General features: G+C 39.7%; 1 protein-coding gene across 15 annotated transcripts in view; it reads left to right on the top strand.

Annotated features, from left to right (window-relative positions):
* EXOC6B (exocyst complex component 6B) overlaps nt 1-17,321 on the top strand; it is a 605,784-nt gene that overhangs the window by 451,787 nt on the left and 136,676 nt on the right. For 10 of the 15 annotated variants that reach the window (XM_042981710.1, XM_042981707.1, XM_007083428.2 and 7 more), the window contains one exon: nt 1,381-1,454. In XM_042981710.1, coding sequence (XP_042837644.1) covers nt 1,381-1,454 — 74 coding nt within the window. Of the gene's footprint in view, nt 1-1,380; nt 1,455-5,425; nt 5,621-6,860; nt 7,371-8,034; nt 8,310-12,570; nt 12,616-17,321 lie in introns of those variants that run through there. The other 5 variants (XR_006215816.1, XR_006215815.1, XM_042981715.1 and 2 more) reach the window with 5 other exon arrangements.

The raw sequence follows: 17,321 nt of genomic DNA, 5'->3' as shown, positions 1-17,321 counted from the left end.
AAAACCTATTCTGTCTAAGAAGCCCCAGATGGAAAATATTTTTTAAAAACAGGGATTCCCATAGTTGTTCACAAATCATCATTTAAATCTGTCCAGCTACTGGATGTTGGAAGTAATTTTCCAGGCATTTATGCAGGTATCTTGATGGATTTTATTTAATTTCAAAAAAAAGTATGATACTAAGTCTGTATAATTTCTTAAATTCGTTCCTGGAATAAAACGTAATTGAAAACATTCCTTTTCATATTTGCTTTGAGCCAATACTGGAGTTGTTTTTGAGGCAAATGGTAGATTGATGTTAAATGTCCATCACACTTTGGCTTTATAGAGAGAATTCAAGACATAGTAACTGTCCAACTCTTGAATTTTCTCATTCTCCGTGTGTGGTGTGTGTGGTGTGGGTGTGTGTGTAGGGAGCTTAAACAAGACCTTTTGATTTCATAATAAGCAGGGCTTAGGGACGATAAAACTTGACATTCTTAACTGTTACTAGTGTCTGTCCCTATAGCCCGTGCAGTTATCTTCTTGTTAACGATGTAGAAGCCAGAGTCATAAACTGAGCATGGACCCAAGGCGCTACTGTAAATTGCAAATAGCATTCATGTGGTGTCTTTGACCTAAGACTAAATTGGGGTAGAGGGAAGAGAAAAAAAAGAGTTTTCGAGAGTGGAATAGAAGTAGAAGTCAAGGACAAAGAGTACACTAGTAGGATGGATATGTGCAAATATTCCGTAAGCTTTTGCCATGAGATTTGTTTAGGTAGGCTTTTCATATCTGCAAGTACTCCTTTGCTCAGGAGCCAAGCAGTGGGTTGGGACAGCTTCTGCTTGTGTGTGTGTGTGTGTGTGTTGGCAATAATGCAGTCATGAGATAATACAAATAATCAGTGAGGGAATAATTAATGATGTGGCAGGGAATATTTTTTGATAAATGCTTGGGGAATGAGGTGACAGGCGTGAAATTAGAAAATTCCTTCAGCGATCTAAAATATAAATAGCTTTCGGAACTGAAAAGAGTTTCACAGCTGAAGATTTTATTGTGTTGAGAGGAAAAACTTTTTTCTCTCCCCCACTCCCTCCTCCTTTGCAAGTTGTTTGTCCATTCACAAAACAAATACTCTGAAGCCCAGCGCGGCTCATGGGAATAAATTTCAGGTCGAATTAGTACAGTTTCCTTGCTGTCAGGATGCTGGAATTAATGGTGTTTTGATGACACGAATTTTGAAGGGCAAACAAAGAAGCTGAAGGGAGAGAGACATGACTCCTTAGAAGCTTGGTCCTCCTCTCCCCCAGCCTCTCTTGTCTTCCCTGTCATCCGTCTGCCAATCTCCCTGTCCATGGTTAGTTAAAGGCGCTTTTTATCCTCTTTTCTTTCCCACAGAGTTTGCCAGATCCGGCCCGGTGCCTGGGTTCCAGGAGGACACGCTGCAGTTGGCCTTCATCGACTTGAGACAAGTAAGTCTTTGTGTTTTTGTTTTTTGTTTTTCTTTTAAGATGTGTGACTGAAGACCATCAGGTCTTAAGGAAAAGGGGAGGGGAGGGGGATTGGCGTTGGCGATTCACACTGGAGACCTAAGGGTTTTTCCCTGTGTTTGAGGCCACCTCTTTTATTTAGCTATCTGGGATCCTTAGCTATGGTGGAGTTAAAGGTTTTGTGGGTAGAAGGGAAGGCAGGAGGTGGGAGGAGGGACCCAGAGCGTAGAGGGACTCAAGTGACCCTCAAGTGATGTGACCCATTGTGCTATAGTTGGCTTCTGCAGACACAGCAGAAAGATAACTCCGCAGACCAATGCTAAGCAGGTGCACTGATGCAGAGACAGCCTGCCTGGGGACTTTTGTTTGTAGATAATGAGGGCAGCAGCATTTAAGAAAAATGAAATATTTTACATTCTGGATGGTTGGTTTGGCTTGTTGACTTTTTTCCTGCTGCCTTCAGTCTTCCCATCCCCTCCTTTGTAGAATGTGGTCAGCCAAGAGTGACTAAGTGGCGGTTTTAGAAGATGATTAGCAAAGGCCCTGACCAGTCATGCTAACCTGACAGGCAACCCTGTTAAAGTAGTGTTGATGAAAGCCAGTCGTCAGGCATACCTGAGCTTTGCGAGCCCATCAGTTAGAAAGAGTCATTCTCTAGGGCTGTTGCTTGCAGATCAAAATGGGCAGGTTGGTAGGCCTCGGTGGTTTGGGTAGAGAGGAACAGGATGGGCGGGGGCCGAAAGAGGGAGAGAGTTAACCGGGCTCTGTCATCTCTTCACTCTGAAGATGGATGGCGTTGGATAGAAAGTGTGAATGAAGTAAGAATCAATGACTGATGCTTCTCTCCTATTAAAACAATCTTTTTTTTTTTTGTCTGTTTTAAAAAGGGGGCTGGCTTTGTTTCTCCTGCCATAATGATGCAGTGCCTCTTGTTTTCAGAGCTGACATAGTTTGCATTCTGAAAACTTTTAGATGCCCAGAGTATTTCTTAAAGCTATAGGACCCCTTGTATTGGTAGTCTCCTTACCACTGTGTCTCGATTCATGCTGGAACAGCTTTTAACCCATAATGGATGGCCTGAGCTACCCCTGAATCCTTGTGGATGGGTGGTGTAATCTGTCATCTGATGACAATTCTGGAAAGCCCTGTTAAGCAGAAAACAGAAAATTGTGTCTCTATAGACCCGCCAAAGTTTGAGGATTCAAGCCGCGTCCCAGAAACGTGTGTCAACTTAATATTTGGGGGCCGAGGTGGGGGTTCTCGTACACATAAAGGCTTTCCCAGCATGGTCACAAATGGAGCTGAGTATCTCTTTCCACACTTATGACCTTCCACCTGTGGATTCAGCAACTCAACTGAGACATTCAGGTTTTAACCCCTTGGCTGATGTGAGACTGGGAGATTGGGATTTTGCCTTAGGGTTTTGTGGAGTGCTATCTGTTGGAATTTTCTCCCTTGTTTCTTCTCAGAAACTTCTGAGCCAATTGGCTTTTCTTGGAAAGCAGAAACTGAATTTCATTGGAGAGCCACATCCAAGGAAAAAATTTTTCCTTTCTCACTATTCATGAGAAGGAAGTGTGGTCATTCTCTCTAGTTTGTGGTTTTTGGTCCCTATGGAAAGCAACTGGTGTTCACAGAAAATGTTAACTAAGGGAGTAAGTTAGAAAACACAGCCAAAATAAGGTGGATCTGAGCCGGGGATGAATGCTCAAGTATTTGTGGGCTCTCAATGAGCACTGGTGTTTATGCTTAAGTTCCTACTTGCTGTTACATTTCTGTTCTCAGACTTCCTTTTATGATATTTTAGCAGGAGAAACCAAAACTCCTAAATTTTACTAAGAAGAAGAGTATGTCTCTTCCTATTGAATCAATCACCTAATTTCTAGTTGTGTCTTTCTCTGTTAAAACAATAACTTTCCTAACCTAGACCATTTGAAAAACTTCCCCAGCTCTCAGGCTGTAGCTCTTTATTAGCAGCCCCCAGGTAGGTGGAATCATTGTGAGAAAAATTATCCCTCCCTGTTCTCTTCTGAAAATATTGATCTCTTTGCAGTCCATCTTCATTGTTCTCACAACTTGTTTAAAATGAGCATCTTTTTAAAAGGGGACTTCTGAACTATGGAGATGTTCAAACTATCAGGAGAAAACCTGGGAGTATGTTTCCAAAGGAGATATCTGGACCTCAAATGAAGCATGATTAAGTGCCTTTGAGTATGTTGTCCTTCTGCATGTTTCCTTCGGAATCCCATAATAGAATTATGGAATTTGGGGGTTGGGGCTCATTTGAAAAATCATGCAGGATAACCTTTGACTTGATACTTGAAACCATGTGTAGCACCCAGACTGTGCCTGTGTATCCTCCTTGAAGAAAACTCAAGACAGCAAGGACCTCCTTATGACAACCTGATTATTAGAAAGATATTTCTTTTCTTTTTTTATTTTTTTAAATTTTTTTTTAACGTTTTATTTATTTTTGAGACAGAGCATGAACAGGGGAGGGTCAGAGAGAGGGAGACACAGAATCTGAAACAGGCTCCAGGCTCTGAGCTGTCAGCACAGAGCCCGATGCAGGGCTCAAACTCACGGACCGAGAGATCATGACCCGAGCCGAAGTCGGCCGCTCAACCGACTGAGCCACCCAGGCACCCCTAGAAAGATATTTCTTAAGTTGGCTAAAATCTGTCTCGCTGAACTCTGACCCTCTGGTTCTTTATGTTTTTATTAATGCATCACAATTTCGGGGACAGGCTTCCTCTCCTGATTTATTGAGCATCCTCTCTGCTAGCAATTGAGTCTTTATCACATGTATAGCATTGAGACCCACTCCTCAAGGAGTCCTCACACATTCGATTTTACGGAACAGATTGGAGACTCTACTCTCTTCGGTCTATGTGTTTCTTTCACATTGTTAACAACACAGATTTTTATCATTCTAACCAGTCTAAACCTCATTAGATCCTGATTCAGTTTTCTAGCTTAGTGACTGACTTAATCATCATGTTCTTTCTGAGTCTGACGTAACAATATTAAGCAGGCATGGCAGAAGTTAAAGGAAGAAGTTAAAGTTAGGGCAAGTTCTGGGGTGTGCATCCATGCAAAGCACTATGGTTACAGTGCAGCAAGGGTGTTCTTTTACTGTCATTGACTGTATCTGTCTCACTGCTTTATGAGCATGTTCATTCTGATCGTACTTTTGTGTTGCCTTGCTTTAGAGTGTTTCAGACACTGTCAAGTGAATAATTTTAAAATAATCAAAACACAGAATATTTGATGAGATCATCTCTGCATAGAGTGTAATAGCACAGTGTCACTTAAAAGCTATAGAAATTCAATTAGGACGCAATTTAGATACGGATAGCAAAACGATTCATCGTTTCCCACCTGTCCTGTCTATTCTCAGTCTCCTACTTCTTAAGGAAAAGAGTGAAATGACATCTTGACTACACAAGCTTTCATGATATTTTATATGCGTGCAGCACTTCATAGTTAATGTACATTTACGTGCAAATCTCATTTGTCAGACTGCTAGGCTTAGAAAACCTGCTGTTAATGATAATGTGAATTAGACAGTGCAAATCAAAATTTCCTTTGCCACTAAATGTCCCAAGTCCATAAAAGGAGGATTGCAGTATGACTTCACATTCATGTGTTCAAATATGTGTGTGAATCGCTATCAAAATCCAACTTCGGGTTAATGTTAGATCTTGGCAAGGACAACTTAAAGGGCCCACTTATTAGCTATCCTGAAGTGGCATATGCACTCCAAGTACTAGTAGCTGCCAGCCTTTAATGTTCCATCATTGGGAATTACCATACAAGGTCCATAGCAGATTCTCAGTAGTGACTGGATTCTCTACCAGTACTCTGGTTTGTGTTTTTCTTCTTTTGTTAAGCACTCAGTAGATAATATTAATGTATATTAGAATTTGAACTTCTGTTGATTTTCATTTCAGCTTATTTTGTCAAACTCTGAGTGCCTACCGTGAACAGAGCACAACCCCGGTGCTGTGGGAATACAGAAGTGAATATCATACAGTCTCTGACCTCCAGGAGCAAAGAAGTGATCAGCAAACACTTAATTTTAATATAAGTCAGTCTGTAGTGAGCATTACGTTGGAAGGATGAAGCTATTACATATGTTTCAATTATTTCGTTGTGTTTTGCTGCATAACAAAGCACCCAAAATGCCTTGTCTTAAAAGAAGAATCATTTATTTAACTCAGGTTTCTACAGATTAGCAATTAGGATAGGTTCTGGGGGCTCACTCACACCTTGAGGTCAGGTACTAGATTCACTAGGAACTGCCTGGTCTAGGGTGTCTTAGCTAGACTGACTCTTCTCTGCTCCGTGTGGTCTCTCATCCACCAGCAGCCTAACCCAGGCGTAATCACGTGGCGTATTGGTAGGTTTCAAGAGAGCGAGGGGAAATATGCAAACCGCTTAAGGTCTACACTTGGAACTGGCAAGCCATCGTTCCCACCACATCTTATGGGCTAGAGCTGGTCACAGGGCCAGCCCAAAATCAAAGAGCGGGGAAATCAACTTCAGTTTATCCTCCGGTTGGGATATAAGACCTTTATACAAACTATGCATCTATAATTGCAGAAAGAGGCCATGGAGTGGAGAGGTCTTCGGGAGCCTAAGTAGTTATAAAATACTGCATTAAAATAGTGGAAAGTTCAACTGATAGAAACCAGGCATTGGTGAGGGAGGAAAGTGTTTTAAGCATAGAGAATAGCCAGTTTTAAGTTTTGTTTAAAAACATATATGGAGTTGTTTTAACTAGGATCTAGACTATCTTTCCTTTTTTTTTAAGTCTTAGACTAATCTTTTTAAAACCCCATTTCTTACTTTCTCTTCTTCGTTTCTTACTTTTACTATTCAGCTTCCTCATGGACCTGTTTTTTTGTTTGTTTGTTTGGTTTTGTTTATGCCTTCTCCTTCTCAGCAAACACTGCTTATTGTAGGCTACCCTGAAACATTTCACATTTCTGTTACATTCACTGTGAGGGAATCGTAACTTCCCTAGATAATTAATTATTTATATTACTCATTTAATTTCTGGCTGTTCACCGTACATATTTGACCAACAGGAAAAGGTTGGAGTGGATTCTTTTCTTTAGTAGCATCACATTATTTTCTGTTCCTTGGCCCCAATTGTTGCTTACTTCCGATATACTAAGTTTTTATAGAGCTGAATGAACTAGGTTGTGACATTGCATCAGATCTCCTGAATGGAGCTTGTTGGCAACGACTCTCAAACAGCAAAGCCATCCCAAGATATCTGCGGCTTTTTTTAGATGGAGCTGGTGACATTCCCTCTAGGCCAGTTATTCCCCAATTTCTAAACCTTCTGACTAAAGTAAACACGGTGCATTTCCATTGCAGGCACTTAACTTGCCTTAACAACAACTCTAGGACCTAAGAGAAATAGTTGTATATTTCTTTGGAGACGTTGAAAGAATTCTGATGTTCGTGTTAGAGGCGTAAAAGTGAAATCAGGACCGTCCGCTCTGTCAGGTATGAAACCTGGGAACAGCTCAGAAACTAACTATGCAGAACTGCCCTTCCTGTTTCCCAGCCTGTCTTCATTCTGTTCAGTAAAGTTTTGGTTTTTGAATCAAATTGCCTACTTTTCTTCTTTTTTCTGCCCCCAAGTCTAATGAACAACCACTCCCAGTAAGAGGAACATCCCCCCTTTGCTCTACTGATCTAGGCTCATGTGGAAAAATCTTAACTTTGCTTAATAACCACTTATGTGTTAACCTCAGTAGCATACCAATTGATAGAAAAACTGAATTTGTCTGATACCGCACATAACAAGATGATATATAGTCAATAGAATTTCTTTTTTTAATGTTTCTCCCTAGCCAGTCTAAACAACCTCTAACTTTTAGGAAACTACAGAGGAGGCCTGCATCAGGGTAAGGCGGGCCCACATCTTAAAAAGGCCTCAGGTGGCAATCTTCTACATTTCGTCACAACGGTTAAGCCCTATTTAACAGGAAGAAAGTCATTTCCCACATGTACTTCTTAATACTGGTTTTTAACTTGCTGGGATGTAACCTAGAGGTTTTGGTGGAGGGCGGGGGATGGCCTATAGTTTTCCTAAATGTTTACTGAGCAGTTGCCAAGGAGTCATGGTGGAGAAAATGAAAGGTGTGGGGAGAGTTGGTAGGGGGATGTTTTTGTAAAAGGATGTTCTAGGTGGAGGAAAATAGAGTGGTATGTAAATCCTCAGATCCTCTGGTAGTGAAGTATATGGGCCAGTAACGCTGGAGGTAGAACTACTCTCCCAAGTGCTCACCTGAAATATTCTGTTGACCTTCAGATTGTGTATGATCTTGAATAAATAGTGGCCTGTAAAACTGGGAGTCATCTGCACCAGGGTTCAGAAATCAAAGAGCTTGATAACTCATGGAATTGGAAGATGCCATTACTATGACTAATGTGGATGGAGGGGTCAGAAGGAATGGTTTAAGCCATTAAGCACATTATCTTAGAAAAGATCATCTTCACTACTGGTGTGGTAGCATGTATATGTGGTTAAATGTCATTTCAGAAATGAAATCCAGAGTCATCCTATCCCAAAGGCATTGGTGGTTGGAAGAAGATAAAGTAATAATATCAGACTGTCTGCACAAATCTCTTTGCTGAGACAGAGGTACTAAAAGTTCCTACAGACCCTAGTCCATGTTTTAACATAGATAAAGCAAGCAAACTTTATAGACCTCCCTAAATCAGAAGTATTCATTCATTCATTGGACACTGTCCCTAGCACTATTACAGTGACTCTACTGGTATAGTTGGGAATAAAACAACTGCATCCAAGGGGTTGCCAGTTGGTCTCAATTTTGATTTTTTTTTTTTTTATATTGATGCTGTATCGGTCAGTTTTAGGGACAGCCGCAGAGCTTTCTGCAAATCCCCAGGGCCAGCTCAAGTCTGTTGTACACTGATACACAGGCTTTCAGAAAAGAACCTGTAGCTGTGATTTGGCAGCCCGGCATACATAAGATGGCCATCTTGAAAAGCTTCAGAGGGTGGCCCTTTGGTTTTTGAAAGTAGGGTTTTCTGGTTGTTTTGACAAAATTGTTGTGCCCATGTTATTTTGACAGGCACCAGGGCGATACCTTTAACCTCAAAGGAATCTCTGACCACAAACGATTCCCGTTCCCGAGTTGGGGAAAGCTTACACCTTTGGTCTGGTTCTGTAAAAAACAGAGATAGGAACGTTTCTGAGAATAGACTCCACCGAGCTAGACTTATGACCTCATGTAAGCCAAGGCTAGATCAGCACACACAGGATGGGGCACAGGTAGATAAGGTCTTCAGCCACTGAGATAGATGCTGCTGCTGCCACTGAAAATCAGGTATCTTTCCTTATGTAACTGGGCTGCCATGGAAAATTTATAGAAGGAATTGCCAGTAATATGTAACACATTCTGGGATTTACCCAATGTCCTTGGTTGATTGGAGGAAAGTCTATTCTAGAACTGCTGAAACTTTGTCTCACTTCATACTAACCTCTCAACTAGGGAAGGAGATGCACTCAGAAATTCTGTCTCAGGTTTTTTTGTTTGTATGTTTGTTTGTTTGTTTGTTTGTTTGTTTTGATTTAACATAGAATCCATTTTTTTTTCCAGACCAGGATCTCATGAAATAATATCCTAGCAGGTGCGACTCTTTGGTATAGAAAATCATGTAAGATGTTATTTAAATGCTAGGGAAAAAAAACCAGACATTTTAACGGTCCAAATGACATCATAGCATGTGGGGATGGCCATTTTCTGTTCATTTTAGCAATTCAGAAGTCTAATTTCTTAAAGTCTCATGGAGTTGTTTCAAGAGGTTGGGAATCAGAGAAAAGGGAGCATGTATTAGTAGTGGATGCCAGCCACATTGAGATCATGATAGTTTATAAGAGGTAGATTCCTCATTGATTTTTCACAGTGGAGAATAGCTGGGGTCCATGAAAGGAAGGTGAAAGGTCTGATGAACACCGCTTTGTATTTTCCAGGGGCTTTGCTTTTCCTCAGAGAGGAAGCTTAGCCATTTAGCACGAATGTAGGTGGGAGACACTCGGTTCTTTGCCCATTTGTACTTGGTAAAGTGGTAGCTTCTGAGCCTCTTTGAAGGCCCTCCCTCTTATAGACAGTTTGTGTGTCTGGAAATGCTGACTCGTGAATGACAGGTGCTGTGGGCCCTGTCAGGGTCCTTAAGCTGTATTAATAGCAGTTATGTGGAAAGAAGTTATGTGGAAGGAACTTTAGCTAGCTAGGAGCAGTTGTGGATAATCTTTTGGGTAGTAGGAGACAAAACACCAGACGTTGGATGTGTTTTCCCATGAACAATACATTGCGTTTGGCCTTTGACTCATGGATCGCCCCAACCCCAGGTTAACATTATCCATTGTTGCCATCAACCCATATTGGCACAGTCTCGGGTTAGATAGGAAGTCTAATCTAAAGCTCGCTCAACAGAGTTGTCTAGCACTTCCTACTTGGCAAAGCTGGGCCACTTAGGGGTTCCACCAGAGCATACAACAGCCTTTCCAGTGTATGCTAGGCATACTTTCTCCAGAAGTGTGCGTCTAGTCTGCAACTGTCTTCTACCCCTTTGTTCCAATAGCATGATGGCCGCTTTTAAAGTGGGCGCCGTGCCAGTGTCACTCTGGATAGCTTTATAGCCAAGTCTGTCAGTTCAGAGCCTAGAGTTTTGTTCCATTTCAAGCTCTTGTGGGAGGAGCTAATAAGCATAGCGTAGTGAAAGCCACCTGGTAGTTTCTCCCTTTGCTCACGGACAGCGTTGGTGATCCTCTGACCGAGGTAACCTGTGAGGCATGCTGCCTGGGCTAGCGTGAAGTTCTGCACCACTGTCTGCATCTCCCAACACGCCAAGCCTCAGGAACTTGGGAGGCTTCTCCCATATCTCAACACACAGCCTGAATATGCAAACCCACACACGTGGAATTTGTGGATTTTCTGAGATAATCACATCTTCGGGAGAAAGGTCAAGTGAGTCATTACCAATGAATTTCCCTGGAAGTAGCAGTGGTATCAAAGTCTGTCGCAGGAGTACTGGCAGCATTAAATAAAACCTGATGGATTCTGAACACACATCTCATCTTCATTAACTGCACTGCCTTAGTGTCCTACTAGAGAACACTTACGAGCCTGGAAAGGGCAAAGAGCCAGGCCTCAATCTAAGTAACTACTGCATCTATTGACAGCCGCTGGAGGGCAGCAGAGAGTGACAACAAAGGTCCAGATTTAGGGAATTGAGGCATATTTCAATTTGCCAAGGAAGAAGCCCCCTTAACTGTAAGAGAACTCACTACCTAGGAGCCACAGTTGCAAGCCTGGGCTCCTGGAGAACAAGGACCAAAAAGAGCATCTACAACCCTGATCTGAAAATTAAAACCTTCCTTCTAGGCAGGTTCCTAGGAATGCATAAAGAAATGAGATAAGACTGACTGGGAAAGGGCAACCAGACAACATCAGTAAAGTAGGAGACCAAAAGGATAGTCTAAAATGTTAAGTCTCAAGGGGGAAGCAAAGATGGAATAGGAACCAAATGAAAGAAAGCTACAGTGGAAGGCAATCCAGACTGAGCAAGTCGCAGAGGCAAAGACAGAGTCAGGAAAGACTGACTCCCTGAGATAGGTATACCTAGGAAGGAGCCTTGTGTAGGGCACATATCATGAGGCAGGGAGCTGCAAAGGGACCAATTTCAGACACAACTAAACAGCCAGATCTGTGAGATTCTCATTTTTAAAGTAGCTCCTTCTTGATTAACCAGGATCATTTCTTTCTTAGTCTTTCTTGATTTCAAGAGCAAAATGACTCATTGAGAATATGGCCAGAGAGAAGGATGATATGACTAAGGGATTCTTATGCGTGAAATGAAGTTGAACTTGGTCATGAAGCCCTTCTGGTAGCACTGGTGTGAAAGGACAGTTCACTTTCCTTGATTAGCTTCTGGTGTTCCCTTCTCACATTTTATTCTATAACATTTGCTAAGAATATCCAGTGGAAAAGAAAAACTGGCTCTGGCAAACTAGTTACATAGGCAAGATCCTAGTCAATCCGGGGACTTAAGATCTGTTCCCAGTAGGTTAGCAGAGAGCTGGTTAGTCTCTTCTAAATGCTGAACACTTAGCAATTTTCCAAATCCTGTAAGTGTGGAGAGACAAAACTCTTGGTTGGCCTCTTAAACTTCTGGTGTCTCCCTTCTATGTCTCAACCCCTTAAACATTGGGAAAAGTAGGACTCTCCCATATCCACAAATTCCAGGAACCCTGTAATGGGCGTTAGGACAGCGTGAAGTTTGGAATTGGACAGACCTGGGTTACTAGCTGTGACATATGGCAAATTATTTGACCTAAGATGTAGTTTCCCGCTATCTTTGATTATATGCTTACTAAATAGTAAGTAACATGATTATGTTATCTTATTTAATGCTTACTCCAGCATTTTAAGCCTTATAAATTATTATAAAGTCTTCTTTTTTTGTAGCCCGAGGTCTGTTTTCAGTACGTTAGTTCATAAATATAATGAATGACTAAATAAATTATAATATACCTAAGTATCACTCATCAATAAAAAGGAACTATTTGATAATCCAATTCTAAAATTTATATAACATTCTAGAAAATGCAAACTAATCTATAGGGACAGAGAGTAGATCAGTGCTTGGGAACAAGGGGACAGGACTGATGAGAAAGAAAGACAAGGGAGCTTCTTGGGATGATAGAAATGTTCTTGGTGGTGGTGGTAGTTACATAGATGTATATATTTATCAAAACCCATGGAACTGCATGCTTAAAATAGGTTTGTTTTTATTGTATATAAATTATATCTTAATAAAATTGATTTTAAAAAGTAAGTCTAAAAAAATGTAAAATAACATTGTATCTATAAAATTCTAGAATTTATATTCTTATTTTCATTCAGTGTAGTATTTTGAGCTTCCTCCATGCTATTGAATGTATCAGTAGCTCATTTTTTAATTGATGAGTGAGATTTCTCTATATGGATATATAATAATTTAGTTAGTCATTCACCTGTTGTATTTATTAATATTTTGTTGTTTCTAGTCTTGGAATACTATGAACACGGCTGCTATGAGCATTCATGTACAAGTGCTTATGTGGATAAATGTTTTTATTTCTCTTGGGTAGTACATGCAGTGGAATTGCTGAGTCCGTGGTAAGTGTATGTTTAACTTTATTTTTAAAAATGTCAGACTCTTCCAAAGTGATTGTGCCATATTCCACACCTACCAGCAGTGACCGAGAGCTCAGGTGTTTACATATTCTTCAACGCTTGGTGTGACGGTCTTTTGTCTGTTGGTTTATTGAGGCATAATTTACGTATAGTAAAATTAATCCTTCTTAGATATACAGCTCTGTAAATTTTTACAAACTTATGCAATTATATAACCGCCACAAAAACCAAGAATATTTCCATCCTCAGAAAATTCTTTACGCCTCTGCAATGAGTCTCCTCTTCCAATTCCCAGCTCCTGGCAATGACTGCCCTGATCTCTGACACTATAGTTTTGTCTTATAAATGGAATCATACTTTTAATTTTGGCCTCTCACACTTAGCATAATGCTTTTGAGATTCATCCATATTGTTGCATTTATTAGTAGTCCATTCATTTTTATTGCAGAATGGTATTCCATTTTAGGGATTGTTTATTCATTCATCAGTTGATGAATATTTGAATTGTTCCCAGTTGGAGCTTTCATGAATAAAGCCATTTGTGTAAAGGTTTTTGTGTGGACATATGTTTTTATTTTTCTAGAGTAAATACTTAGGAGCGAGATAATTGGTTCATAGAGAAAGTATATGTTTAACTTACAAGAAGCTATCAAGCTCTTTTCCAAAGTGCCTTTACCATTTTCCGTTTCCATCAGGAATATATGAGAGTTTCAGTTGCTCTTTACCCTGACTAGTATTTGATATTGTCGATTTTTTTTATTTGCACCATCCTATTAGGTATGTAGTAGGATCTTGGGGTGGTTTTAATGCATATTCCCATAGTGGCTATTGATGTTGAATTTCATTTTGTATACTTATTTGGCATCCATCTCTCTCCTTTTGTGAAGTGTTTGTTTGAGTCTTTTGTCCAGTTTTTAAAATAATTCTTATTATTGGGGTGCCTGGATGGCTCAGTCAGTGGAGCGTCCAACTTCGGCTCAGGTCATGATCTCATGGTTCGTGAATTCGGGCCCCGCATCGGGCTCTGTGCTGACGGCTCAGAGCCTGGAGCCTGCTTCCGATTCTGTGTCTCCCCTGTCTCTGCTCCTCCCCCACATGCACTCTGTCTCTCTCTGCCTCTCAAAAATAAAGAAAACTAATTAAAAAAATTTTTTTTAATTCTTATTATTGAGCTGTAAAAGAATTTTCTATATTCTGGTTAATGGTCCATTATCAGTTATGTGTTTGGCAGCTTTTTTCTCCCAGTCTGGCTTTTTGTTTTCTTAACAGTATCTTCTGAAAAGTTTGCATTTTTTATTTTAATAATACATAGTTAATAATGATATCATTTTTTTTCATTGCTTATAGTCTATGTGTCCTATCTTAAGAAATGTTTACTTAACCCAAAGTTACAAAGATATCTCCTATGTTTTCTCCAAAGATTATAGTGTTAAGTTTTACATTTAGGTCTCTGATGATAATATTTTGAATTAATTTTTCAGTATAATATAAGATATGGTTATGTTTTGAATTTTTATGTAGAACCTATGGTTGTTCCAGCCCTGCTCATTCCAAAAGACTATGCTTTCACTGGTGATTTGCCCTGACACATTTAATAAAAAGTCAATTGACCATGTATGTATTGTGCTATTTCTGGACTTTATGTTCTGTGCCATTGATCTGTGTCTGTCCTTTTACTGTGTCATGATCTTACTTTTCTATTAATCTTGAAATCAGATAGTATGTTATGAACTCCATCTTTTTTTTCAAAATTCTTCTGTTTATCCTAAGTCCTTTATGTAGATATTTTAGAATCGACTTGTCAATTCCTACAAAAAGCTTGCTGGAATTTTGACTAGGATTTTGCTGGATTCTTAGATCAGTTTGAGAATGGACATTCTGGCACTATTGAATCTTCTAATCCACATATATAGTCAATCTCTCCATTTACTCATGTCTTTGGTTTCTCTCATAGGTGCTTTGTATTTTTCAGCGAACTTTGCGTGTGTTTTGTAAGATTTATCTCAAAGTATTTCATGTTCATTGTAAATGGTGTTGTTCTTTTAATGCCAGTTTTTAATTGTTCATTGCTAGTGTATTGAAACAATTGGGATTGGGATTTGTATGTTGACCTTGAATTTCAAACTTGTTAAACTCACTTATTAGATCTAGTGGTATTTTATACATTTGGGGGCATTCTCTAGGTAGACATTTATGACATCTTTGAATACAGTTTTACTTCTCCCTGTCCAAACTAGATGCCTTTTATTTCTTGCCTGATTGCACTGGGACCCCCACCACAATGTCAAATAGAAGTACTGAGAACAGATATCCTTGCCTTGTTCCTGATCTTACTGGGGAAGTATTCAGTTTTCACCATTAAATATAATGATAAGTGTAAGTTTTTAATGTCCTTCATCAGTTGAGCAAGTGTCTTTGAATTCTTAATCTGTTTAGAGTCTTTCTTATGAAGGGGTCATCAGTTTTATATTCTATCATTAGCCATTATTATTTTTGAACTTAGAAGTTATGTCTAATGTTTTGTTTTTACACTGAAGTCGTAAGATATATACTCATACTTTGAGGATTTTTTTTTATCTGAATTACTTCTAAAAGTAATTTATTTATACAAGAGTTATAAAAACATTTGTATGGCTTTTCAATGTATTGCTGGTTCCTGCAACAAAGGGTTATACCAACTTACAGAACCCTAGCAGTGTGTTCGTGCACTGGTTTGACATTAGCCTCACCAACAGTGAGTCTATAAAATGTAAATTTTAAGTGTTTTGGTTAACTTAATAGGTACTAGACGGTACCTTATTCTTTTCTTCCACACTGTTTTCTTTTTTTGTACACATGAAAAATACTGAGTGGCTCATGAACTTCAGTGAGGGTATGACTTTACCAGCGTCCAATTTTCAGTTCTCACTGCCATGTCCTGTGGTATGTTTTTTGCAATCCAATTTGATGTATCCATCATTTAAATTTAGCTTATTACAATCTAATAAGAAAGGTGAGACTGATACTTCTAAAAAGTTAACTATCCGGAAGAAGCAGCATATGATTTAAGTGCCAAATTCAATAGCATGTAAGCATGCTATTGCATGACTTCGGAGGAGGGAGGTATGGCTGTGCCATTAGAAGTGATGATTCTTGCCTTTTCGGTTATTGTTGTTATAATAAGTCAGTAGGAGCTGATTTTCTTTCTTTTGTTTGGGGTATTTATTTTTTCTAAAAGCATTCTATGACAAAACATTTGAGATTTGCTATGCATGGTGTCTGTGAAAATTGTGGTCATCTGGAGAAATTTAATCCCATGCTAAGAATAAAAAGTATTCAAATTATTATTTCATCTCAGTGTTAACTACAGAAAAAAGAGCAAATTAGCCTTCTATTGGCTGGCAAAGTAAAGGTATAACTTCTCTATTTTCTGGACAGTGCTAAAAAATACACTCTAGAGACTTAATCTGTAGAATGAGATGTTCATCTAAGCCAAACATCAATCATAGAGAGGCCTCCCAAATTCTCCCCAGAGCTCTATGCTTTGGGCCTGGTCGAGGTGAGCAGCAGGTTTTCTATGCAATGGTATGACCTCTTTATGAGCTACTACTTGTATAGTCTGTGCTATTCAGTGATGTCAGATCACAGGAGACTTGGAGAGACTGTGAGGACAAAGTGGTTCTCGGAAGCTACTGGTACACCAAGACTATATTAAAAAGAGCTACCTCAGACCATAGTAAGTTGATGATGTCATTAAAAGTGAATACGTGTTATGATATGTATATTATGTATACATAATATGTATACGTAATATGGGATATGTAATTATTGACTTCAGGGCATATACTGCTTATCATTTGTCACCACAGCATTTGTGCATGTGGTGCAGTGTGGTGGTGGTCATGCCGGTGTGTGTGTCTGTGTGTGTGTATTTGTCCATGCGTGCTTGTCTGCTCTAAATCCAAGTATGGTTAGAGTTCCATATGATGCTGTTAATTTTACCTTCCCTTCTCACGTCTGATAGAACTCATTAAAAGAGAGAAGGTGGTTTTCCATGTGATTTCTCTGGGATACCAACGTCCCATATCTATCTTTCTATCTTTGTGGAGAAGCACTGCCCCCTTGATGAAGTGATAGTGAAAGGAGACAGTTAATTTCATTGGTGGGAGGTAGTGATAGGTTTGGGGAAGCAGCACAGGAGTGGATATGTTCATGGTTCTTTCTGTTAAGTATGAAACTCTATTTTATTCTTCCTCCTTCTCTTGCTCTGTTTTATGTCTCTGCCATGGAGGATCTTTTATTTCTTTTCTTCGTTCTGCCACCTGCTATTTCTTTAAAACACAATTATGATCCTGTCATTTGCCTGCTTACAAAGCCTGAAAGCTCCCTGTTGCCTGAAGAACAAAGGACAGACCCCTAGCAAAGCAATTCTGATGCCTGCTTGTCTTTCTGGTCTCCTTTTCCTGTCACTCTTCCCCATGTGGAAACTCTTCCCCAGTTTCCACACCTCCCTGGTTCCAAAACTGTGTAAGCTTTAGGCCCCTTCTGCCTATCATACAGTGTGCTCTCTTGGTAGAGTGACAAACTCCTTCCCTTCCCTCACAGCTTGGCTCAAATGTCATCTCCTTTATAAATTCTTCCC

Source organism: Panthera tigris, chromosome A3 (genome assembly GCF_018350195.1).
Source record: "Panthera tigris isolate Pti1 chromosome A3, P.tigris_Pti1_mat1.1, whole genome shotgun sequence".
Taxonomy (NCBI): domain Eukaryota; kingdom Metazoa; phylum Chordata; class Mammalia; order Carnivora; family Felidae; genus Panthera; species Panthera tigris.
The sequence above is the reverse complement of the archived record's forward strand: the minus strand, read 5'-3'. Positions and strand labels throughout refer to the sequence as shown.